Source organism: Archocentrus centrarchus, chromosome 22 (assembly GCF_007364275.1).
Source record: "Archocentrus centrarchus isolate MPI-CPG fArcCen1 chromosome 22, fArcCen1, whole genome shotgun sequence".
NCBI classification, from domain to species: Eukaryota; Metazoa; Chordata; class Actinopteri; order Cichliformes; family Cichlidae; genus Archocentrus; species Archocentrus centrarchus.
Window position 1 is genome coordinate 19,448,331 of NC_044367.1, and position 25,028 is coordinate 19,473,358.

At 41.3% G+C, this 25,028-nt stretch overlaps 1 protein-coding gene across 1 annotated transcript; it reads right to left on the reverse strand.

Annotated features, from left to right (window-relative positions):
* Nucleotides 1-6,302: 6,302 nt before the first annotated feature.
* On the reverse strand, nt 6,303-9,318 carry zfp36l1a (zinc finger protein 36, C3H type-like 1a). Its single transcript, XM_030719391.1, has 2 exons — nt 9,177-9,318; nt 6,303-7,900 (listed from the first exon to the last, which is right to left on the reverse strand). The coding sequence occupies exons 1-2, from the start codon at nt 9,225-9,227 to the stop codon at nt 6,836-6,838; spliced, it is 1,116 nt and encodes a 371-aa protein (XP_030575251.1). The 5' UTR covers nt 9,228-9,318; the 3' UTR covers nt 6,303-6,835.
* Nucleotides 9,319-25,028: the final 15,710 nt, after the last annotated feature.

Here is a 25,028-nt window from a genome sequence, read left to right on the forward strand (position 1 = left end):
GAGAAACTGAAAACTGCGTTTAAGAAGTGAGAATGAGACTGTTTTCCAGTGCCGCTCTCACCAGAGGAAACAGATGCTGCAAAACAAAACTGAGAATCACGTGTAAGGAAACATGCTGTTTTTAGCTTTAGTATGGTTCAGTGACTTTGCGCTAACCTCATTCACTGTATTGTGTCATGCACAGAGACATAAGTCGGGAGTCAAATATATGCAAAATGAAATTGTTATCTAAATTAAAGGCTTTACCTTCAAATAAAATGAGTCCAAAGCCAAATATGGGGCTTCCTGATGAATATACTTTATTTTTTGCGTCCTATTTTTTGCTTTTACCTTTAGAGATAGTGTCTAATGTGCGTCTTCAGGCACCTAAAAGTTATTCAGAAATGGAAATTCAAACTTTGAGTGAGAAATAGATATGAAAGGCTTGTTTACAACCTGCCTGATGATCAGTACTGCCCTGATTCCCACAATAACTTTCATAAATGTCAGTGTTGCCATATCAATGATTGTCAAAGCCTCTTAAGCAAGACCCAAGTTTTAATAATGCACAGCAAGTGTTGTTCTGCCAATGGAAGCTGCATTACTCTCATCAGTCCGTGACGCTGGAAGTCATGAGACAGTCTACTCGGCCCAGTAGACCAGAAACCCAAAGCAAAACAGTGTCAGGTTTGCTACAGGCTCTCCCATTGGTCACTCCTCATCTCCTGTTTCCATTGGGCCAGTGTGTCTTTTTAGGAAAAAGTCATCACCTGTCCATTAGCGCGAGGCTCAGCAAGAGTCTTGTGGCTTTGTGTTTGTTTTTCTGTCACAGTAAGGAGTGGAAGGGTGTGTTTCCACAACCTGTCAGACAGCCATCACCAGTCCTGTCCTCTGGAGCCTCCTCACCGCTCTGCTCCTCTGCTCAACACATGTGTTTTTTCTTCCTTTCTTTAAAAGGTCAAGGGTTGCCACTTTAGCCTGAGGGGAGGAAAAGCACATGTGACACTGGATCCAGACATGGCTAATAGTCATTATTGGGTAAGTAGTGTGTCACGGCCTCAGTCGCCTAGATAACAGCAGCGTGGGGAGGCTGGATTAAAGACACAGGATCAAGGAGTGTTTGTGACTGTTGTCTTTGTTGATCTGCAATGAGTCTAACTGTGACACATACAGCCATAGACCTACAAAGATAAAGCCCATCATTTGCTGCGGGCAGCAGAAAAAAAGTGCACATACTGTAACAAATACTGAGATTAGAGCAACATGGTTACCAAAATGCTCACTGTAAAGCAACTACTACAGCATGGCTTTCAGATAAGATATTTTATGAAATATGTGATTACCCAGAAGCATGGTAGGGGAAATGGTGGAGTGAAAATAGGTTGATGTTGCTGATAAAGAGAAAGCTACTGTACCCCATGTCACAGCAGTGATGCCACTCTATAAACAGCAATACAACTGCTGCAGAGGACATATTTAATTGTTTTTTTTTTTGTTAAGGCAGTTATCAACAAGTTTTTTCCATAGTTTTAAGTATTGGGTGTTCCATTTTCTCTGTCACTCAATGTCACTAATCTGTATTGTTTTGTATTCAGAGGGTAAACTTCCCAAACAGTGAAATGCATTCACTACAGGCTGATAATAGCCAGGAAGAGATTAGAGGTGGGATGAGAAGGCCCCTTGTTAGCACAAATTATAAAACACATCCCCATAATTAAGTTAAGAATTTCAATATTTAGGAAAACAAGACTTTAACTCCCAACAACCCCCCTCTGTGAAGTCACAGACAAACAAAGCAGAACTAAAAGAATGATGGTGTATTGTCACTGTATAGGAGCAAATGAGACCTTTAGCAGTGTCCGCATTATGAGTCTGTCATTTAACAGAAAGGTCAAAGGTACGGGGACTGTGACAGACATCATGGTTGGTTTGTTAAAGTTTCACAGAAACTAAGGACTCATTACTGCTGTTTTTAGATTTATTTATCTTTACATGTGTTAATCAAACAAAATACTGAGTAATGTGTTAATTAGAGATTCTTGGGTGCTGGTATGCCTACTTTTGTATAGAGCCAGGAAGCCCCCACCCCCCCCCCTTCCAGCCTTTGTGTTAAACTAAGCTAACTAGCTGCTGGGTGTAGCTTCACCAGACATCAGTGGCATCTGTCTTTACATAAGAAAGGATTTCTCAAATTGCACTTTTGATCTCCATGGGTCAGACTTTTGTTGCTGCACAGATGATCTCTCTACTCTTTCTCGTGCAGGTTTCTGAGCCCCCCACCCCACCTCACCCCACCCCAGCCTCCTTGCTCGAGGTTGACCTTAGCCGTTGTCCCACAACACCTGCTATACTGCAGTGACACACAAGCATGCATGCATGCATGCACTCTGAGCTGCAGCGACTCTTCTCTCAGCTGTCAGTGTAGATAAGGAACAGTTAGCACATCAGCACTATTTACTCACCTCTTTCTCAAACAAGGAGGTAGACCTTCCTGTGATAACACAATTACAAAGTGTACACGCTGTGACATTCTCTTGCTCAACCCTACAGGTTAAAGGTGAATGGAGATTTGGTACTGAGAGCTGAACTACAAACTGTTTGCAGGAAGCAATGGGTGAACAAGCTTGATCTGTGTCACCGCATCATCTCCATATTGGAAAATTACCTGCTGTTAAGTGTGATGAAGTAATGGAAGTTTTCTTTTTCTTTTTTAAACATATCAAAGAGCAGGCGACCACCCCCCTCCAACCCCCACTTTCAGAGGTTCAGAAACCCACTTCCTGGTACGTCATCTCAAGGTGCCTCTATGCACACACCACACAAACAGGAAACAGTTCTCTATCATTGGCCTCAAACTGCATGCACAAGTTCTTCTGAAAGGGTGCATCAAAGAAAAAGAAAAAAGGTGTGCACCACTCATGCTCACCTGATTTAGCTCGAGAAGCCATTTCTTTGAATTTGTTTTGTTTCTTCACTTCTTATCTTATTAAACCAAATACGCAGAACAGTTTTGAAGTGGTAACATGTGTCTCTGCCTTTGATCTTGCTTCAGGCTTGCACCAAATAAGAAAATATGTGATGTTTTATATGCTGTGTGGGCTCTGCAGGTACAAACATTCTGTGTAATAATAGTTTTGGTTGCCAAAAAGTCTATTACAAAGAAATATACAGTATGTTATCTTTTATACTGTTTGAAATTATGTTAATTAGGTTTCAGGACACTGTAAAATACCTTATGAACAAATTCTTGTAGAATTCAAATGAAATAAATATTAACAGGTATTTTTTTTAAGGTTTCTGAAAGAGGCAGTTGTGCATACAATCTGCAAACACAGGTGCAAAGCATACAAAAATGTTGTGGTTTACAAAATTATGTTTCCAAGCAATTTTTAATAAACAACAAAAATGTGTAGGATTTTTCTTCTTGAGACCATTTCCAGCAGCTGGTATAGAGATGGGATGGGAGGGAGGGACCTAAGGAACAAAACAAGACTCTACAAGGCCCAGGTTCTCTGGGATAAATAACAAGGAGGCCTCCATGGGTCAGCTGTGATGGGTCATCACCCACCATTGTATGGCGGGGTGGGAGTTCCTGTCAGTGCTCCTTTTTTTGCAATCTGAGAGAATACAAACATGGACAGACGGAAGTGTCTAGAGACTGAGGAAACGCAGAAGCAGTGTGGATGTTGAGTGGAGTGCATGAAGTGGAGGCTACCTTTGTTGTTACTGAAATCAAATACCACTCTACTTGTATTGTCAACTTGAGATTGTTATCTGTGTTCATTCTCAGTGTAATAATATATAAAATTAACCACATGGGCTATTGCTTTATCTGTGTTAATGATCAATGACTGCACAGTTTATCCCCCTTTTTATCGGAAACATCCTGGCATATCGATCAGCTACACGCATCCTCATGATGACTGATCAGGTCACAGCCTCAGCAAATTTGTGTTTTTTATTCTTGGTAACTTTATGGTCACTGCTCCCTTTGATCAATATTTCTGCTGAAACTAAGTGTGCCAGGTCTTTGTGGAACCAAACCTGCTCAATCAGACTTTGATTATCCCCAGGTCAATACCCCTGGCTGCTGCCTGTGCAGCTCACCAATCAACTTGTACCACAGCGAAACTCCCTTTAGTTCTGCATCACGCACAGAAAAGCACTCAGCTGATTTTACCCTCAAATACTGCGTCCTTCTTATTTTTTTATGTAAGCTTTCAGTCTGACAGTGAGCATTATTTTACCCTAAGAGTCTTAAGTTTAGTTTTTAAATCTCATTCTTAACATTTTTTGGACAAATGGCACCATTAAAATTTGCAGTATTAGCCATTAGAGAGAACTTTAACTGATTTCTGAAACTCTGAAGTTCTAAGGATTTTTGGCTAAGACCTTCTGATTTCTGCACAGATATGAGAAGCCCTGCAGAATTTGGACAAGCACTCAGAAGGCCTTTTATTCATGTTGTTAAATTTCAGTTTTTTGGATGGAAAATTAAACAACGTACCCAAAACTTTACAGGTACTTAAATTGTCAGGCGATGAGACTTTGCAGCATCGTGCATCATAAATGTGTCAATTCTCCACATTTGCCCCAGTTTCCCAGAACTTTTTAGGCACCACTCATTACAAAATGTAACTTTTCCAAAAATACAGGTTTATTGACTTAACTGCAATCAATACTTACAAAAAAACAAAAAAAAAAAATAAAAGAGAGAAAGAGAGAAAACAGGTTTTCATATAAACTCACAGAAATTACTGTAGTGAAAAAACATGGCTGAAAGAAAAAAAAATACATTCAACAGTTTTTACTTTCTTTGTGTCAGAATCTGTTCACCTCTTCCGAACACATGAAGGCAACATAGAACGAGTGACAAAAAAAAAAAAAAATCATCCTCCATTATCAAATATAAAAGGCAGAGAGGCCTTAGCTACCTGGAATGTATTCAACGAGGCACTTCCACTGATCAAGCATCAAGAATCCAATTGAATTAAAAGAAAAATATACTTTCCTCAACTCATTTGGTCACAACTATTGCTTGTAATAACAGACTGGGTGACAGAACATTACTGACAGAAAACATTTCAACACAGCCAGCCTTTGAACTATTAGACTGCTAAACTAATGATGTTTCTTAATTTTTTTTTAGCACCCCTTTATATCTACCATCAACCCAAGTACTGTGGGAATACTCCTCTTCAAAGTGGGGACAAAATCTGAGACAAAAAACAGTCGAATTAATGTAATAACAGTTAGATACTGCTACTGTCAGATTACTGTAACATGTGCAAGGGGAGGAGGGGGCATCAGGAATGGATACAAGCAAATCTAGCTCAGATGGAAATGCAGTCCAATAAGAGGGAGTAAGAAAAAGTACAATAAATAATCAAAACGCAAAACAGCTTTTTTTGCATTTTTTTTTTTGCTTTAAATTAAGTTTCATTTTGACAAAGTGTAGTTGCAGAACAAAAGTCATTGAAGTACAATATATTAAACTGTGAAAAAAAAAAGGAAAACTGACAAAAACGTCTTCACAATCTTTAGATTAATATGGAAGATCATAATTTAACATAAAAGAAAATATATTCTATTGTTCATTATCCAGATAAATACAAAAACAAAATTAACAAAAAATGCATATGATCACCAATAAATATGTTCTGATAAGTTAAATAAGCAGTGACACGCAAACCTTCTGTCTGGAAAGTTTCTCAAATAATAATAACCGTAATAATAACATTAATAAAAAATAATTATCAAATAAAGAAAGCAAAAAGGGATTAATGAGAGCTCCTTTGAGCAGGTTCTAAAGTGAGGGAGAAGTAAAGTAAAATAGCTTGGAGATCCGATCTTGTCAAGTCATGTGATGTACAACTGCATTATGGGAATGCTGGAATTCCCCCCGGATCGGTGAAGATGAAGGTGAAGGTGTGGGGCAGGACCAAGTCTTACAGGTTTAATGATCAGTTTGATGTTGACTTCCTTCCCAAAGTAAAAGAAAAAAGGTAAAAAAAAAAAAAAAAAAAAAAAGTGACCAGCAACCGGGATGTGGAGGGGGGAGTATAACCAACTTCCAGTTCAAAGTCCTTCCTGCAGACTCACCCGGTTCACAATTACATAAGATGGGGCTTGAGAAGAACCGTGTAGGGTAGGAGGAGGTGGGGGGCAAATAAGAGAACCAAAAAAAAAAAAACAAAAAAAAAAAAAAAAAAAAAAAAAAAAACAAACAGTAGTCCATTCACCCTAAACACATGCAGAAACCCCCCCAGGCACCCCCCCCCCAATTTTTAAAAAAACTATTCATATATTTTCAGGGTCTGTCATTTTTACTCCATCTGTCTTAACTCAGTCTGTAAAAACATCTGCGATGTAGAGCTACTGATTCATTACTGAGCACCCTCCAGTTAGCTCAGGGGAAGTGGTATCATCAGGGAGGATGGTAGGGGAGGGGGCTGAGGGCTAGTGCAAAGCACTCCCCTTTCCAAGGCCACTTGTGCTGCTACACATTCAAGAATACATGAAGAAGAAGGAGAAAAACAAACAAACAAAAAAAAACAAGTGGCACCTGGCATAAACAGTCAAATCTTGTTCTCAATTTTTATTGTTCAATTTCCTCTCCTTTTTTTTGGCACTATGACACATGGCAGGGTACTTTCTTTTAAAACTTGCTGTGCAGATTAACTGGGATGAAATGATTTGAGCTGAGGGTTCCCTTAATTGATTACATCCTCATAATGCTAACAAGGAACTAACGTGATGAGCAAGGGACGACTGGGGAGCTTCAAGGGCAGAGGTAGAGGGGAGTGCCATGTTCTTTGTCTCGTCAAACTTAAAGTCACTGGTGGATGCGTGCAATCTAGTCATCAGTAATGGAGAGGCGGCTGAAGATGGGAAGGCGGCGGCTGCTGTCCAGCGTGGGGGACTCAGAGCCACACAGGCTGCTACCAGAGCTGCTCTGGTAGCCCTCTTGATCTGACAGAGAGTCTTGAGGGCTGGATAACGAATCCAAAATCTGAGGGGACTCCAACATAGGTCTGAAACAGTAAGATGTGCTCGTTGGAGAGGGAGGTGCAGGTGTGTTGGGTTCTGTTCCTACAGTACCGGCACTAAGGCTGGGCCCGAACAGGCTGGCCAGCTCCTGGCTGGAGTAGGTGAAGGGATTACTGCTGTGCCAATCTGGGAGCTCATCAGGGAAGAACATGGGTGGAGGGGTGACCGAAGTGGGGCTGTCTCTCAGCCCAGCTGAGTTGGAGAAACCCGCAAAGCTGTAGCTGTGCTGCAGTCTAGGCCGGTCCATCTTGTTTGAAGAGTTTAGAGGGGAGGACTGTGGGGGAGGTCCGCGACGCTCCTCGGCGTTGTGGATGAAATGGCAGCGAGGCCCGTATGGGCAGAAACCGATGGTGTGGAAGGTGCGGCACAGCTCAGTTTTGTACTTGGGATGGCGGCTCAGGCTGCGCAGTTCATGGATTCCGTGAGCAAATTGGCATTTGTCACCATATTTGCAGGAACCGTTTTCCTCAAAGGGCCTGCAGAGCTCTGTCTTGTAACGGCTGGAGTTCACTTGGCTGTTGTTGGTGGGGCTGGCAGGGCCCAGGCACTTGTTGATGAGCCTCTCGCCCGTCTCGGAGTAGGAGCGGTCTCGCAGGCGGTTCTCCTTGTTGTTGCTGGCACTGCCAACCCCTGAGATGAGTGAGGAGTGGTCCACTGCCTTCAGGCTATTCAGAAATTGGTTCTGGTTGAACTTTGTGCTGCTGACAGAGTGCCGCCGCTGGTACACACCTCCCACTGAGGGAGATCCCACCGCCTTCCTGTCCAGCAGGGGTCCGGCGGAGCTGGAGATGGGCATGTTGGTGCTAGTGCAAGGACCAGAAATGGTATGGGAGACACCCAAGTTGCTGTTGTAGCCAAGCAGTTTGTTGTTCTGCAAAGAAATAAACAAAAACAAAACAAAAATACATATCAGAACGAGTACTACGCAGATGAAACGCAACTTTCGACTGCTCCCTTATTCACGAAGGGGTCACCGCAGGGAGTAGCGCCACATATTTGATTTGACAGTTTTTGTTTTGTTTTTTAAAAGGCGGATGGCCTTCCTGATGCAACCACAAAGGGATCGAACGCTTGTTAAACCACTTGAACCGATACTCTCGAAAAAAAGACAGACACTGTGGGGCTGGTGAGGCTGAACCTCCTCCTGCACGACTGTGTTCTTTTTGGCTCAGACAACATTAGCGGATACAGGCCTATAGAACAGCAGCTGGTTTGGCAAACTGCCCAGGTTAGGAATGTGTGTGCGCCTGTGTAGTCAATAGGACAGCAGCAGCACATGAGAGGCCTGTGGGCTACTAGTGTGGGCTATAAAAGAGGGTGCATCATTTGAAAGAGAATGAAAGTGGCCAAACATTCTGTGGATTACAAGGGAAACCTGATCTGCTTCCACACATTTCCATACTAGTGGAAATGACCAGTTAGTCACGATTTACATAAACACAAGAGTGTAAAGGAAATCTAACAATCACCAGAAAAAAAATGCTTTGTAAGGCAGTCTGGCACATAACTTGAAAATGCAAGAAAACGAATTACGCAACAGGTATTAAGGTGAAGCCATGTTGGTCATATAAGTAGTTTTATAGGGGTAGAAAATGGGCTAAAGCCAGCCAAATCTGGTCAATGATTAGCGAGCATGTGTCTGCTCTGAAAGGAGCGTTAAAAGTGGCGCAAAAGTGCTCTCATTAAAATAAAAATGGACATAAAGCTTTCACTTTAACAGTCGTTCCCTCGCTAAGCTGCACACTAAGTCCTAAGCAAAACCATACGTTAAAGTTAGCCGATGTGGCACATGTTGAGCATTTTTTTAAAAGACCATTTTCTTTTCCTTTAAAAAAAACAAAAAAACAAAAAACATATTAAATGTATGCTACCGCAGCGCTTCTGTCCACTTTGCAAGCGTTTATAAACATAAACCCGGAGACGACGTCTCTTGAGAGGAAATAACAGTCGAAGCAAACAAACAGTTGACTCAAAGCGGAAAACAAGTGATAAACAGCAAAACAAAAACAGCCTCCGCACAAGGCGACAGAGGGCCGCGGACATGCAGCTCATCATTCCTCCACAGCGGCTAACTCCCAGCTGCTAACAGGCTAACGACAGCTCAGAAGACCACAGAAAGAGAGAGAGGTAAAAAGTTAGAAAGGTACCTTGTTCATTCCTTCGAAGTCGAAGAAAGGCGATACCACGGCTGTGGTCATCTTTGCAGCGACCAGAATCAAATCACGAAAGGAATTTAAAAAAAGAAAGCCAGTCTACTTGTTAGAAACTTGCGGAGAACTGCTGAACTCTCCCCCTCTGCCCTGTACCACCTCGACATTTGCTTTATAATCGACAGCAGGAGGAGCCTCAAACCGCTGGGCGTGAACTTTCAGGAACTTTTTCTCCCCCTTTTTCTTCTTCATTTTCTTCTGTAGGGACAAACTTGCATTGGTTTGTCAGTGTGTGAGATTACTACACTGCTGGGTGAGCCGTGAATGCCAAACACGCAGTAGTCGTAGGCTTTCATTTAAGGAGGAAAACGCAATAAAAACAAAAGTTTTTTTTTCCTCTTTAACTTGTCAGGAGAGCATGGAATTAACTTTGTTGGAGGGGAAAGTGTTTTCAGTTTCTAACCTAAGCAGTGTAAATGTATTTAAATAAAACGGGTAGAATTAGAAGGTTTCAGAGGCCGGTAGAGTGGAGAAATCCAATGGAAATCTTGTACTTATGGAGTTGTTTACTGTACTATCCTCAGGGTTTCAGCTACCATCTACTACTCTGTAATTAATTTACTCTTAATTGCTGGACTGTAACGTCACTTGTGGGACTTTCCGGTGTATTCAGGGCTTTTAACTCTTTCCCGACCACAGTTATTTCACTATTACGCCATTCTTCCCACCATTCTGCACAGCTCATTTGCTATTAATTACCAGCAGGTATAAAGCTCCTCTCCTGAATTGAATATGTGCACGTCATTTCATTAGGTAGGCGAGAACCTGATACATGAATGATCTCACCAGATTCAAGCACACTATGACAAACTGCAAGAAGTGAAACCCATACAAATCTACTGTGGCCCATCTCCCCCCTTTATAAAATCCATGACAAAGCAGCAAATGGCCATGCGCGGGCCCTAATGTCAGGGTTGGGTTGCAATAGAAAGGAGAGGAGGGAAAAGAAAAGCAGGGTTGAGGACGAGGGGAGAAGAAAAGAAGCTGTTAACACACAAAAAAAAGTTGGAGTATGGTGGAGGGGACGATGGCGTGAGGGGGAGATTTATGTGGGACGTTTATTACTACACAGCATTGCCCCCAGGGAAGTGAGGGAAGAGGGGTGGGATAGAGAGGCAAAACATTCCCTTTCCCCTTCCTCTTCTTTGCCTATACAGGAGCCACATGGGGTGGGGGGGTGGGGTGGAGATCTTTGTTTCACTGCTAGCCGCCGTGGAGGAGGCAAGGAAGTTGTTTTCGCACCGAAATGTCAAAATGAGCTGAAATAGAACAGGCCAGACACACGGCCTGAACACAACACAGCTTCTCAAACAAGTATCTCATTAAGGTTTCATAAGCTGAGCTTTGGGAATTAAAATATCCTCTTCCTCGTGCATGACGAAAAAGTAGATGCAAACTCTCAGTTACTCTGGACCATGTCAGTGAACAGCAAGGGTGTGTGTCTGAACGTTAAAAAAAAAAGTTTTACGAGCCAGGCCTGTGCAGAGCAGTCTCCCCTGGAGTGTTTTCACAGACGACAGGGTGGGATGACAGACTTGCTAGAAATCACGTTTGCAGTTCAAAGGGCCTGTCACTGATTGATTAAGTGGACCAGATAGATTGTGTCCCTCTAAAGGGATAAAGAGACTAGGAAAATAGGAAGGGAGTCGCAGCTTCTCCTTTTTTTCCCTTTTCTTTTCTTTTTTTTTTTTTTTTAATCATTTTGCAAATACAAAAAACCCATAGCTGGTGTTGGAATTTGTAATATGTCACACAAGTGCAGAATATGCTCATGGGGCTGTGATGTAGGAGCTGGAATTTTCACAGCAGATATTTGCATGGATTTAGTGTACAAGGTCAGCAGGGCTCAAAACTCAACAACAAACCACTGACTCTGATGGAAATGCCTTCATGCTGGACCTTGGCCTCAAGAAGCCTCATACAGTGCATTTGTTTATTTTAATACTCTCAGATATATCGTGCCTGCTGATATTATTGTGTGACTCAGTTGTCCTTCCAGGTTTAGGAGGAGGCACCTGTTTCCTGCCAAAATGAAAATATATAGAAAAAAAATCACCCTGCTGCTCTCTCGGGGGATAAAGTCAGATGTGCTGTTGCTTTAAAAATGGAGACAGTAAACTGCCACACTAACTGCTGACAAAACTTTAACACAGTGCACTGCAAAAGTGTGCACTGTTTTAGGACTTAGGCTGGACTCTATGTAAGAATACATACATAAAAAAAGAAAAGTATCTCACAAACATTTTGAAATCCAAATATTTTTAATCTACTGTTATAAATGACAGAAATCTTGCAAATAAGGAGGCTAGAGCAGAAGAAATAATCATAAGGTTTTCATTTACTTCCAAAGGTACAAACACAAAAGGAGCAATCCATATATCAACTCCTCTGGCACTATTTTCCTCTCACTGTTGACAGAGTTGAGCTCTCTCTTAGGTGATTTGATTTCTGAGGTTTTGCGCTCTTCGAGGTCAAGTCTGTCCTCCTTTTTTCAGGCTCTGCTGAAGCTGGAGTCAGTCACTCCTCAGCCTCTGCCATGTCGTTTGATTTCTGCCTCCTGCTCTGTCGACTTTGATGACCCCGGCTCAGAAGGGAGGATGGGGATTGAGCTTGAGGTCACTGATAATGTTTAAGTGGGACGACAGGACGTTAAATTTTTCATCTATCAGTACTGAAGATGAAAGAAGTCGTGGAAGAGAACAAATAAAAAAAGAGAGGGGTGGGGGTGGGGGAGGTGGTGGTGGTGACGGTGACGGTGTAGCAACAGTTTGCTGTAGTTCTTTACTGCAGCCAACAGAGGGCAAAGTTCTTCCTTTTCTCACTCCTCTAGTTGCAGCATTTCCTATTAAACTCCCCTCTTTTTGTACAGTATTTTAAGTCTTCGCATGTTTGCCTAAAGCATAACTTTAGCTCAGCAGAGCAGTTCACCTCGAGTGAGAATTTCTAAGATTAGACAAGCAGGCCAACTCAGTCAAACACAGCCCCTTCCTTGTGTGGCTTTGAGGTGAATTAGGGCTCAGTACAAGCTTGTGAATTGTGTAATCAGCCTTTCCACTCATACACTAACATTGGCCTTATGTGAAGCCACGGGACTTATCAGCTACAAAACTCACAATTACTCACACTAGTATTGTGGCAATCTTAAACCATGCTGCACCACATCCCAATTAGGGTTACCACAAGCTTATTAAACAATGTCTTAAAGAAGCAATAAGTAGTATTTTTAATGCTGCATGGTACATGATGTGTATTCTGGGGATTGATAGGGTTGTTGATGAATACCAGTCACTTGGTTGTTTCCACTAAAGGGAGATTTCTATCTTTAAGTTATTTTTTTCAGCTGAAGTATCTGTTTTGGAAAAGCCCCCCCCCAATCACACACACACACACACACACACACACACACACACACACACACACACACACACACACACACACACACACACTTGCATTTTCAATTCCTTAATATTGAAGGTTATTGCTGTATGTGCAGCTGTGAGGGGAACATCTCTTCATGAGAAATGTATTTTCAGTTTGTTGTTGTGATTTTTCGTGCCAGTTATAGGAAAACAACCTGTAAGAGTTTATTAGGGCCATTGTAGGTTCGATGGCTGGGGGGGGGGCATAGTCAGGGGGGGAAAAAAGGGCAATATGCTTTTGTGTTTTAGGCCAAGTTCTTGATGCACAAAAAAATTGACACCTCTTTGAAATCAGTATATTTTTTGTTGAATAAGCCCACTTCAAGGGCATGTCACTTCAGATCCATATGCTTGATAATTACAAGCATTTCCTCAATGCTTAATCTGACTGCAAAGTACAGTTTCAGCAGGTTATCCGCTGCAGGTATGCACGGAAACAGGGGTGCCTGTTCCGTGCAGTAATGTGGGTGTTTTTGTTTTTTTTTTTCATTTCTATCACTTTGAAAAATCAGACACTTCTCAAAAATGAAAGACTTTAATCTCTACATTTTTGCTAGTCAGAAAATAGTAAAGACAATTACAGTATATAGAGTACTAATCAATGTTCAGAAGGTGGTTATATTTTCATATATTTGAGTACTTAATCTTGATTGAGGTTGAGATACTTTTAAGTTCTGTATGTAGCCATAGATTAACAACAGTTCATTTTAAGTTCAATTTAAAAATACTTAAATATTTCTTCATTACTAATACAAGGAAACAGGTGTATTTGACTACATCTGTCCTCTGAAATACAGGAAAGTAGAAGTAAAAAGGAGTTTAATATGGAAAAATAATTGTGCTTTAATGTGATACATATGCTTTTCACCACTGCAAGTGGTGACATGTTGCAGGAATAGAGTCAGTTGGGTTTCAGCTTCTATTAAAAGCCATTGCTTACTTAATGCTCATAACTTCCTTTTTTTCTCCACCGGCCTGTGAGCACATCTTTCAAAACACAGCCTGGACAGCTAATCACTCTGCTGACTGTTGAGCAATCAGTGGTCAAGGGTAGTCAAGTTCGAGCAAAAAAAAAAAAAAATCAGGGTTTGATTCCCTGAATATGTTGTTATGCGTATTCACTGTGACCCTACATGGGTTTTGTTTCTGTATACATTCCGTTCCCCTCTCCCCAATTTGTGTGATCCTGTCCTTGTCTTGACAGCCAGGACACCATGATTGCTTCCTTTCATGTCTCATGGTATGTTTGCCAAAATCATATGGGAGGACTGTGGTCATCATGCACGGTGAACCTAGCCCCAGAGGAAGAGAGTTTAGGGAGAGAGAAGGATTGAGGGAAGGAGGAAAATAAGAACAAGCAGCGATTAATTGTCCATAAGAGTAGCCACAGCATTGTTAGTGGTGAACCGCCAACTGCTCTTGCTGATGTTGTTCCCATGAATCGCGCCAACATGCCCATCCACTCACTTCCACTGCCCTTCATCTCACACTGGGTGGGATGCGGCATCAGCGCTAGCCCTGGCTCATTTGGACAGCTTTGACACGTCACAGCATTACATTCATGACCAGAGTTCAAAACAAACACCATGCTGGAAATGAAAGTCTGTGGCTCCTTTGCTGCCAATTTGCAGCGAAACAGAAGAAGAATAATGATGTTTTGGTTAAATGCGAGGTCGCAAAAAATAGCAACAAGACGAGAGAGTGAGGGGTCAGTGTTTAAAGACGATTTACTGCCCAATTCTCTGTTGACACGCCAGTCTCTAGAGGAGGGTTGTATTTAGAACGAAAGGCCGGCTTCCGCCACTGACTTCCTGACCTGCGTTTCCTGAGGAACAATCTTTCTGTCTATCCAGAGGGCTCATGGGAAGGGAGAGTTTGGTTTTCCACTCACACATTAGGGGTTGTGAAAGATGAAGCAGAGGTCAAAGCCATCAGGCTGTAGAAATGAGTTGATGACCACAGCTATGTGATACATAATGCATTAAACTCACAGTACAGAGATGGCACTCAGGCAGAAAGACTTAGGGATGCAATGATGAATCATGCTGATTGTTGCGTCCAGTTCCACCCAGACTGGACAGACCCCACCCTGGTCCAGGTGTCATGACCATGCAGCGGACGCTGAAACAAGATATTCCTCAGCTCCTCACTCAACACTCGCAAAAAATCAATGGGCTTTGTATAATGCTGGAACAGTGGAAAGCATTCTCTCACCAAAAAAGCTCCTGCCCTTGTCCCATCTGTCTCAGTTCTGCAGCTCTCCCAGACCTCACAACCAGCCCTGTGTGGTCACTCCTGGACTAGAATTACACAGTCCATGTGTCCGAACTCTGGACAATACACAAAGCCAACCGCTCGTGTGATCCTGCCCACTTTTCTCACACTTTATCCCCGTGGATTTGTTGAATTTGAATTTTGACTTTGACAACTGCTCGCCTATCGTGAACGAGCATTGAAGTGCGAACTGATGGTTTTCATTAAATGATGTTGAGCTATGAGAAAAAGATCCGTTGTTTGTGAGCTGTCCTCAGTCAACCCAGGGCACATGGTGATGTCAAATTCCTCATTGTTGTAGGCGTGTGATGATTTATTTGTGAAAAACTGTGCTTTTATTGTTACTGCAAATCTAATTTGATCCTTTTTGCTGCCTGTTGTTTATTGCCAGTAGAATGCTACAGATGATAGTTATTTGCAGGTTACTTGATGAATACCCTCTACAGACATGTTTAGTGGGTTTGAGATCTTTTTTATTCTTATTATTATTATTATTACGACACTCAATACAATCAGAAAACACAACATGAGTAAATGCATGCAAGTAGAAAAGACTAATTTGACAGCAGATGCTGAGAACACAGGCAAGTTCAATGAGAAAGCACAACAAGATATAACCAACCAAAGGAGATAATGATTTAACTACAGTTTTAACATTTTCATGGCATATTTTGATTTACTACTAAACACCTGCAGGACATAGTAGTCATACACACATCATACGATAATAAGGCAAGTGTAAAGAACAGGAGCAGCACCCTAATGCAGGACACCAGAGGCCTGTGTTGCAAAGCAGGATTTAGGCTTATTGTGAAAGCTGACTTATTACCAGTACATCACCATGGTAACTCATACAGGCCTAACCTGCCAGAGAGCAGGTCATGGCCACCTACTGACCAATCAATTCACCAGCAAATGGTACTGGTACTCCTGGAAGAGCCTTCAGGACTCTGTGCCATCATGGTAAAAGGGTTTGAAGTTTTTTAAAGCGCATCTGTGGAGCATCAATAAGAAGTATAGATTCTTAGATAGAACTTTATTCTTTGATTTTTTTTTCTTCGCCTGTTGGCTGCAAACAATTTTACAACTGTTTTATAAGCAATAATATACAATTCTGAAACAGGGCATCTATTTGTACTTGTTGACTTCATAGCAAATTTACACAATCTAAGCTTATGATTGAATTCTGTTTTTGTAGTTCTTCTTTATTTGCTCTCACCGTGGCCACGGATGAAAAGCAGAAAAGCTAAAATTCTCTGAGAGCAGTTGCAGATTTATGTATATATGCACACTGATGAGACTGATGACTAAGTGAAAAACTAAATACATGTGATACTCATGATACTCATCACAGTGAAAGATAGGAAGTGATGAATGATAACAAAACAGAGGAAATGACTCAACACAAACCCCTTAAAATGACAATAAAAGGCTCCATGTGCCACAAATGATGACTTCCCAAATGGCCCAGTGAGTTTATCAACCTATTTACTGGGTTTGGTTTATGTTTGTGCAGAATAATAAGCATGTTGGCTGTGATGTTTCTATGTACAGGCATTTTCTTAATTTGTGGAGCCTTTTCCTGTGTTTATGAATGTATGTTTACATCAGCACATAAAAATGAATAACATTATGGGATTAAAACACATGTTATTGGCTAAAATATTTTTAAATGTGATTATAATGATTTATGAGGATGGGTAGCGTACCTCACCAAAACATAGTGCTGAACTCTGAGCAGTTAAATAGTTTGCCATCTTGAGAGCCACAGGTGTTTGAGCATCAGTAGATTATTCCTGCACATCTAAATGTCCTCCTGAGGTGAAAATTATTATTATTTTTTTAACGTCTGTCCTCTTTTCTCTATGACCTCTTGTGAGTCCCATCGAGTCATATGAGCCTGTGGAGTATATCGGCTCTCAGTTTAATGGAAAACGAAGAGGAAATGAGTAAAACTCAAGCTATGTGGATTAAGATCAAGGAGCCTATGGCAGAGCGATTTCCTCAGAGGCGCACAGACAACGGCGTAAACAGCATTTCATGTTCTCAGAGGGCCCAGAATACATCACCATCTTACCGCTTTGATTGTAATTTGGCAAAGGCGTTCCCAATCACTCAACGAAAACAGCTCAGGGATTTGGTGTGATTGCTTGCAGTCCAAACACAGCATAACCCAAAATAGAGTTTGATGTTCAAGATGAGCCTAAGCTGCCCCCCCCCCCCCCCTTTTTTTTTCTTTTAAAGAAAACAACCCTTTGGGTCTTTGAGGCTTGTCCAGTCCAACTGCCCCCAACTGTTCCCCTCTCTGCCGTTCTTTCTCCCCTCCCTCTTTTAGACTGTCTTCTTCCCTGGCAGCGAAAGAAAGTGCAGCTGTGTGGAGTCGTTTGGGCTGAATGAGACAAAAATCAGCCCATTTTGGTTGACGTTCCTGGACAAGGCCACAATTTTCTGCTGCCAGGGCCTAACATGCAATCCAGAGTAGTTCCTGGGCTCTAGCCACTTGCATACAACAGGACAATTGGGATTGTCCTGCAGCCATTTAACACACAGGGGTCCATTTGCCTAAATGCCAAATGTGGAAGCATCAACAGGTCAAGGCCTGGGCCCAGTGGAGGAGTTGATGTTAAACACTGCTAACTCAGCCTGTTTTTGTCCCCTTTTGCTAGCACAATTTAAAAAAAAAAAAAAAAAAACAATAAAAAAATGTGATTTTCTATTGGGTTATATATTTCATTTCAAGGTACTGACACTAATTTCACAAAGAATTCATCAGATGCAAGAAACAGTTGGGAAGAAGTGAGATTACTTCACCCGACTGGCATAGATCGTCTTCTCTTTTACAAACGATGAGATCTGAAGTCTGAGTATGAGGCTAAATTACTTGTCAAGACAGATGTTTATTGTAATTTGACCAGCAACATGTGTGTCAGCAAGTTTGCCTGTTTGTGATTTGGAGCTTTAACAAGCAGAAACTGGCATGAATTATACACTGAGTTCAGTTTTAGCTTTTGTGAGTGGTTTTGATGTCATTAGCGTCGCCTCTGAAACATACACAGCAATCCTTGTGTATGTTTCCAGTAAGTGTCACATCAGGCCCAAATGGCAGCCCACGTGACTCTGTCAGCCCAGGGGAGTGCTCACATTATTGCTGTGTTGTGTGACAGCTGAATATGGAAACACTTTTTGCGCTTGTTAAATACTTTCTGGTTTGCCTTTTTTTTTTTTTTTTCTTGCCTTGTATTCTTATAGGTTCTACAAAGTCTAGTAAAGTTGAATGGCTTTCCCAGAAATGAAAGTTTATTGTCCCCATCAGCCCACCCGTCTCGTAAATAATGGCACATTTACCAAAAATTCCAAGCCAACAGCCCCCACCTTCATACCATTACCAGTACCACTACACGCCAAAACCGCTGCCAAAGTACACCCAAACAATCCCCCTTTCTCATCATTGAAACTTTCCAACTGTCTATTAACAGTGTTTACACCAGTGAAGCCCTCCAACTCAATGCTCAGAGAGAAAACAGTCCAAAGGCTGTTGGTGGGAACCACCTACTTCACTATTAACTCTAATCCTCATTTTTAACTAGAGCTGTACTAAATGTTTGACTAAATACAGTGACACAGAAACTGCAGTATGTGCAAGCTTCATTAATATTGTGAAACTGATACGAAGTCCATTTTTTAAGATTATGATCTGCTTTCATGTCTGGCTCATGCGAAGCTCTAGTTCAGATTTTCTGACAGCGGCAACATGCCGTCAGCATGATCCAATATTATCAAAGACAATATAAAGTGGAGGCTGAAATGAGTTCCACATGAGCGCCACCCCTACAGGAGGAAACCTGTTAATATATTTAATATGGAGACTTCAATCATTTTCCCTATTTTAATAAAAGCTCAGTCTTGGCCCACACAGCTGATTCCAAGCACCCTGAGAGTTTGCCTCGACTTTCTTTAATCATCCACACTGGCTAAAATTATAATCAATCAAGATTTCATGTAGTCTGCAAAGGCTGCAGCGTGAATGGAGAAACCACATGGAAAAGAGTTGGCAGGTTAAGAGCAAAAATAAGAGTGCAGCTGTGGAGACAAAAGGGTGGTGTGTAGGTGGGACTATGTTAGAGTACAGTACTGGAGCTTCCATTGTGGGCAACGTTAACATCGCATGAGTCACTGAGGAGAGTGAAATACCACTGAAAACTGTTATCGTTCTCATATTAGCATGCACCTACAAAGTCTCATAATTGCACAATGACATCAACACTGACGTGCAATTTGCACCTTTGATGCCTGCACTAAAACAAGTGACACTAAACATCACACCACACGTAATGACGTCTTGTGCGTGATTTTGAGCAAGTGCTACAATGCTGTTTTTGCCTGACAGTCTCCAAACACAGGATGTGAGTCTGCCCTATTTGAAAAGCCTGCAAATCAAAAGCTCCCATCACACTGCTGTCATGCAAGCTTAAAACTGCGTGACGCTTATCACAAGAATTTTCAAAATAAATAAGGGTTGAACACTTTGACACGATGTGAGGATGAAGAGTTGTGAAACAATAATGTTGAAACCCTTTACTTAGGTTAGAGAGCCATGGCACGGGTATTAACAGAGCTCAGTATTCACTCATGATTTATTTCCACTAAGGTAATATCAAGGTCAGCGCCCTGAAAATGTCTTTGCTTCAACAAGATGCCTTGAGCCGGATAAGAGGGCCTAAAGCTCCCAGTTCAGCAACATGATGGATGAAAGTGTTCCATCTTGTTTATGCAACCTGACACAAGGCATCTGTTGGCCTCTGGAGTGTTCAGATCATGCTGTAACAGCCCTCCACAGTCCCCATTAGACAGTGAAACCCAAATGCAGGCATTACAGTGGGTGGTGCAGGTAAATTATTGCTGGGTGTTTTTAAAAACTTTGTCTGCACTTAGTGGATTTTTGACTTAGCTTAGAACAATACCTAGCTTAAAGCTAATAGCTCAATTTGGCAGCTTTAATCTAATCCGGCTAAAATTAGCCTTGTACTGAAGATTTTTAGATGCAGAGGTTTACACTGGGTTTACTGTGAGATGTGGAAAAAAAACTGCTTGCTCAAGGGTCTTTTTTGAAATACAATTCCTGATTTTCTGGTATCTAGTTATCAGGAATTGTATTGTGGATACATTTTTATGACTCCGAAGTAGACAGTGCAGCGAGAGATGTTTAAGGTATTCAGAGGGAAAAGTTATGGTGGAGGGTGTGGGAAAATTGCTGCTAGCTTTTCAGTGATTTTGGAAACATCTACGCTATCTGCACATATAAAATCTTTGACTATTAACAGGGATTTATTTTTTAACTATGAAGGAACTCCTTTTTTCTGTACTGCCGCAGCATTCAGGACTATAGCTCCATAGCCCTGAAATCTAATGTAGTGAATGTATGTTTTTATTAGCATTATTATAGAAGGAGTCGAATCAAAAGCTATGTCCAATTTTAGATTTGCTTTTCCAGATTTTCAGTTAGGTTAACTGGTGAATGTGAGTATGAATGGTCTTTCTGTGTTAGCCTTGTTGTTTTTCTGGAGACCTGTCCAGGTTTTACCATCGGCTCCAGGGCCCAGCAAGACCCTGAAATGGATAAGTGGGTAAGAAAACATTAATGCTGACATTATATGTATATTTATATAAGACATTTTTTAAAATTATAATTATGACATATAAAATACTTGTAAAGCTAATTTTATGTCTTTATATTAATTTTAATCATTGAGGGCTATCTTGAGAGAGCCATCTAGATAATGCCGATTAATAGGAACTAAACAGGCTCTCCGTAGATGCAATCTGCTATTATTTTCTTGCAACTATTTGCAACCTGGTACTAGCAAAGAGTACCTAATAAAGTGGCTGCTGAGTGTTGAACACTCTGTAGGCAGAGTTTAAGCTGATATCTGATGCTTACAGAAGGATAAAGCTTTCAACAAAACACTGACCTGAATTCATTACCTGTCTTCATGCCTCATGTTTTAGAAAACAAATACTTTGCTAAACACCATAACATTTGCAGTGCTGGCACTGGTAGACCTTGAGAGCTCGTAGGTAACACGTTTCATTAAATGTTATCGTAAACTTTATTATTCTGTACCCTTTAGGTTTATTGTCTGATTGTGAAACTCTATCTATTAATCCCCTGATCCTTTTTCATGATGAAGAAAATGAATCTCCAGCCAACTATTTTAAGTTTCATGGCGTCAAAAATCTGTTACGAATTCTGGGCAAGTCTCCTGTTTTCCAGCATATCAAGCAGAAGATGGTGGAAGCAACCAAGTCAGAAAGTTTGACAAACAAGCACAGGTGTGGATAGATGTGCAAGAACTACTGCCTTTATTGCCTGAATTACTTCAGCTGAGCCAAATCATGTAACAAAACCCAACCAGCATTCACCAACAGAGGGATTTTTGCCCTTTTTTAGACTAGACAAATAAGTATGTGTGCACACACTGCCAAAACAATGTGCTCTCTGCCATGTTATAATCATTAAACAGTTGTGTAATGTACCATAAACGTCACAGCACAAGGTGATGGAGTGTGTTTTCTCCAGTGCAGGCTTGTTGTGTTTTTAAAATGTGCGTCATATGTAAAGGAGCTGTACACCACTACCTCAGTATTTCTTCTATCTTTTCAGCAGGACTACCCCTCGAGAAGCCTCCCATTCATTTTCTTCCTTTTGTTCTCCACCACCTTTGTTTGGCCTGCCTTTTAAAACATCCATTACACAGAACACAAATTCCAGCTACTTTCATAAACTTTACCTCCTTCTATGTTAGTATACAGTGTTTAGGCAGCAAAACAAGCAAGAAACAAAAGGCAGCTGAAGAAAGACAGAGTAAAGCGGAGGGATGCAGAGGGAGGGTAGCACCAGTAACAAGAAAGTGCGGAGTCATGCTGTAGGAATGCTGGGGAGGCGGGGGATTGCTGGCGTGACTTCCCCATTTTTCACAGCCATAATCAGAGCCAGCTGTCAGTGAGAGGGCCACGAAGATGAAGGGGGTGGGGGGAGAGTAAGAGGATGGAGGATGGGAGGGAGAGTACAAGAAATGGGGAGTTGAAGGAATGGGAGTACTTGGTTTTTGGAAAGTTAGAAGGTGAGAGGGGAGAAGGGAGAAGTTGGCATTGTGTTTTGATGAAGTTAATTAATTTGGTCTCCATGTATCACTGGGCTTAAAAGTTGTGTTAAAGAAGGATTATTTCAAATAATAATTTTAAAAAAGTGTTTGTGTAAAGATGCTTTCATGCACGCACGATAGCAGCTAAAAGACAGAGCTGGTTGCTGTCTGAGACAGGCTAAAGGAGATTGGAGGGGGGGGGGGCTGGGTGGAGCTTCCTGTCTTCCTGCTGCTCCTGGGACTTCTTCAGAACAGAATGACAAACCAGAGGCATGTAGATACTCCAGACTGTGTTTATATCGCGTGTGTATCATCCTATAGCCAGTGAGTATGTAAAGAACGAAGGATAACAGCTACTTGAAAAATAAGAAATTATATGATTTGTACAGTTCTGATATGCACAGCATTATCGTGGATCAGCAGCAGACTTTGCAGTGCAGTAGTCTGCACGTATGCAACTGTGGAAATGCTCCATCAGCCATGCCAGCACTGTTAACAGTCCCTCAGCTCACAGTGTAAACTCTTGGTGTGTTTATGTCTAGTCTGGTGCCGTACGGTACATCTTAACTTCTTCTATATGAGAAATTCTGTTATGCCTGCAAGTGCCAAGAAGTGTTCTCATTATCATCTGGCCAGCTGAAAGTGAAATGAATGACTTTTTTATTCCCTAATTTGATGACTCATGAAAAGAGATGATAAAATCCCGATGCATAACAAGAGTGGAACTTGGGTGAATTATTATCCACCCATTTCCTGAAGTAGGTTAAGGTATTAAGGTTCACATACAGTGGCAAGGAATTTTTATGAACTATCTCCTAGCCTGTACTTTGTTACACAGTATACAGTTACATGCCACATACGTCATATGACCCTTGATATTGTTTGATGGAAAAAGTCTCTTGCGAGTATGACTTGGTTTGTTGATTTTCACGTGATTCATGGCTGTTAAAGAGGTGACCTCCTCAAAGTTGAAGCACCAACTTTTCACATCAACCCCACATGCCTCCAGCACAGAGAGCACCCTTGAGATTTCCAAGAAGTACTGTCACTGACTACTGAACTTTGCAGCCATTAGACTGATCTCTTTCTTTCTTAAGTGGGTAAAAATAAATTACCTTGTCTCTTGTTTAAGGCTCTACTTAAACTGTAAAGCTGCAGTGTTTTCAGAGATCAAGATCTTTTTTTAAAATAGGTTTTTTTTTAACAACTCTTAGTAGAGCACAATTGAGAACACATCAATGTGTAAAACCTCCATTACTGGTGTTTGACAAGCTATTTTAGGTCTGCAAAAGTCCCCTTTCTGCCCACTTCCTGTGCTCATGGTTGATGTAATGCTAGGTTGTGTTAACAAAACAGAACTCATCGGGACTCTTGCATGCCCTTAAAATATTTAAAATACCCACAAACCTAGAGGTGCTGGGGAAAATTAGGAGATTTAAAAGGCTCGTAGTAATGAGGTGGTCACTGTTATTTCAAATATCCAAAGGTGATTTCAGTCCCCTGTTGGTAGTGAGATTACCTAAACAGAAAGAGACAAGAAACAGAACAGCAAGTTTAAGTGAAACCAATGTGGCAAAATTAAATAGAAGACCCAGATGTGCCAGACTGATGATTCATAAAAAAATCATAGAGGTCATAGAGGGAACTAGTATCCTCCATTTTCTGTGGGATATGTTATTGGCCTCATAAGATATGATGGGATGGGAGACTTTAGCCAATCATGTATCTTTCCTGACCGAATGAGGCAAAGTATGAAGTACAAGACCAAAAAACATTAAAAAAATATGATGCTGAAATGAATTAAGCAGAGTTTTCATGTAAGAAAGGTGGTCGGGATCCAGCATGAAATCAAAAGTCAGCAGTAAGGTGAAAACAAAGGAAATAGTATATTAAGGGATTAAATAGCACAATTACTTAAGGGGTAACAAGAGTCTCTATGGTCTGGAATCTTTTGGAACATCTGCCAATTTTTCCTGTTCAATTAGTATTGACGCTGATGGTTACCATTTTCAAGCCATTTGCCTACTGACTGTGTCACATTATTTGTTTTTCCATTCACCAGAATTGAGTCACCGCTATTCAAAATATGCTTTGAATTTTTGACCTACAGTTTTCTGTTTTCCTTTGTACTTTGCGTCATAACATAACTTAACATTCTGGAGTCACTAAATGTTATCACTTTTTTTCTGTTTGAGGAGAAATGGTTAACACTGGAAGAGGGTGGAGAGACACTAGCGCCTTTGTTAAGGCCTACAAGTGTTCAGGTGTGAAAAAGCAATACAAGTGGAACTTTTCTATGTTTAAGATTTGTACACATTCACCTCCGCTTGCTCCCAGTCAGCCTGTTTCTGTGCCCAGGAGTTGTTTATCAGACTGAGCAAGTGGCCTGTAGCCTCTCTGAGTTGCAGCCAAGTCTAAAGTGGAGCGGGTTCAAACTCTGGACTCTTAACGTTGACAGTGCATTGACTGCCTTCATGCGACCCTGCTGGACCATTATCTAAAACTAGAGTGGCACGCCGACCCCATTTTTGGGTAATTTTGGGAAAGTGCCATGTCTGCTGTGAGTCATTACTCCATTCCCTACAGAACAAAAGGTGAGACCATGTCTGGGTTGGATGGTTTCTGAAACAAAAAGAAAAACCTTCGAATAGTGAAAGAAAGACATATTGAATTAAAGGTCATCTTGTTGATTTGTGATGCAATGTGGGCTGAGAAAATGGAGACAAAATTGGCACGCTCATTTGCTTCCTTTCTCTGTTTCACATTCTCTCTTTTTCTTTTAGTCTTGCTCGCAGTCTCATAACAAACAAAGGCAACAGCGTGCTTAGCCTGCACGCAACTTCTTGTCTTAACGAATCTTGATTTTCTTCCTCTGCGTAGAGAGATGAAGTCGCTTTTATCAATTGATTGAGACCTAAGATGATTTGGGTACTTTCCAGGGCACTTTCTCCTTT

Coding starts and splice junctions, on each gene's coding strand:
- zfp36l1a (XM_030719391.1), bottom strand. CDS start 9,227: ATGACCACAGCCGTGGTATCGCCTTTCTTCGACTTCGAAGGAATGAAC. Junction 7,901..9,176: donor ACTTCGAAGGAATGAACAAG/GTACCTTTCTAA, acceptor ATTTCTTTGCAG/AACAACAAACTGCTTGGCTA.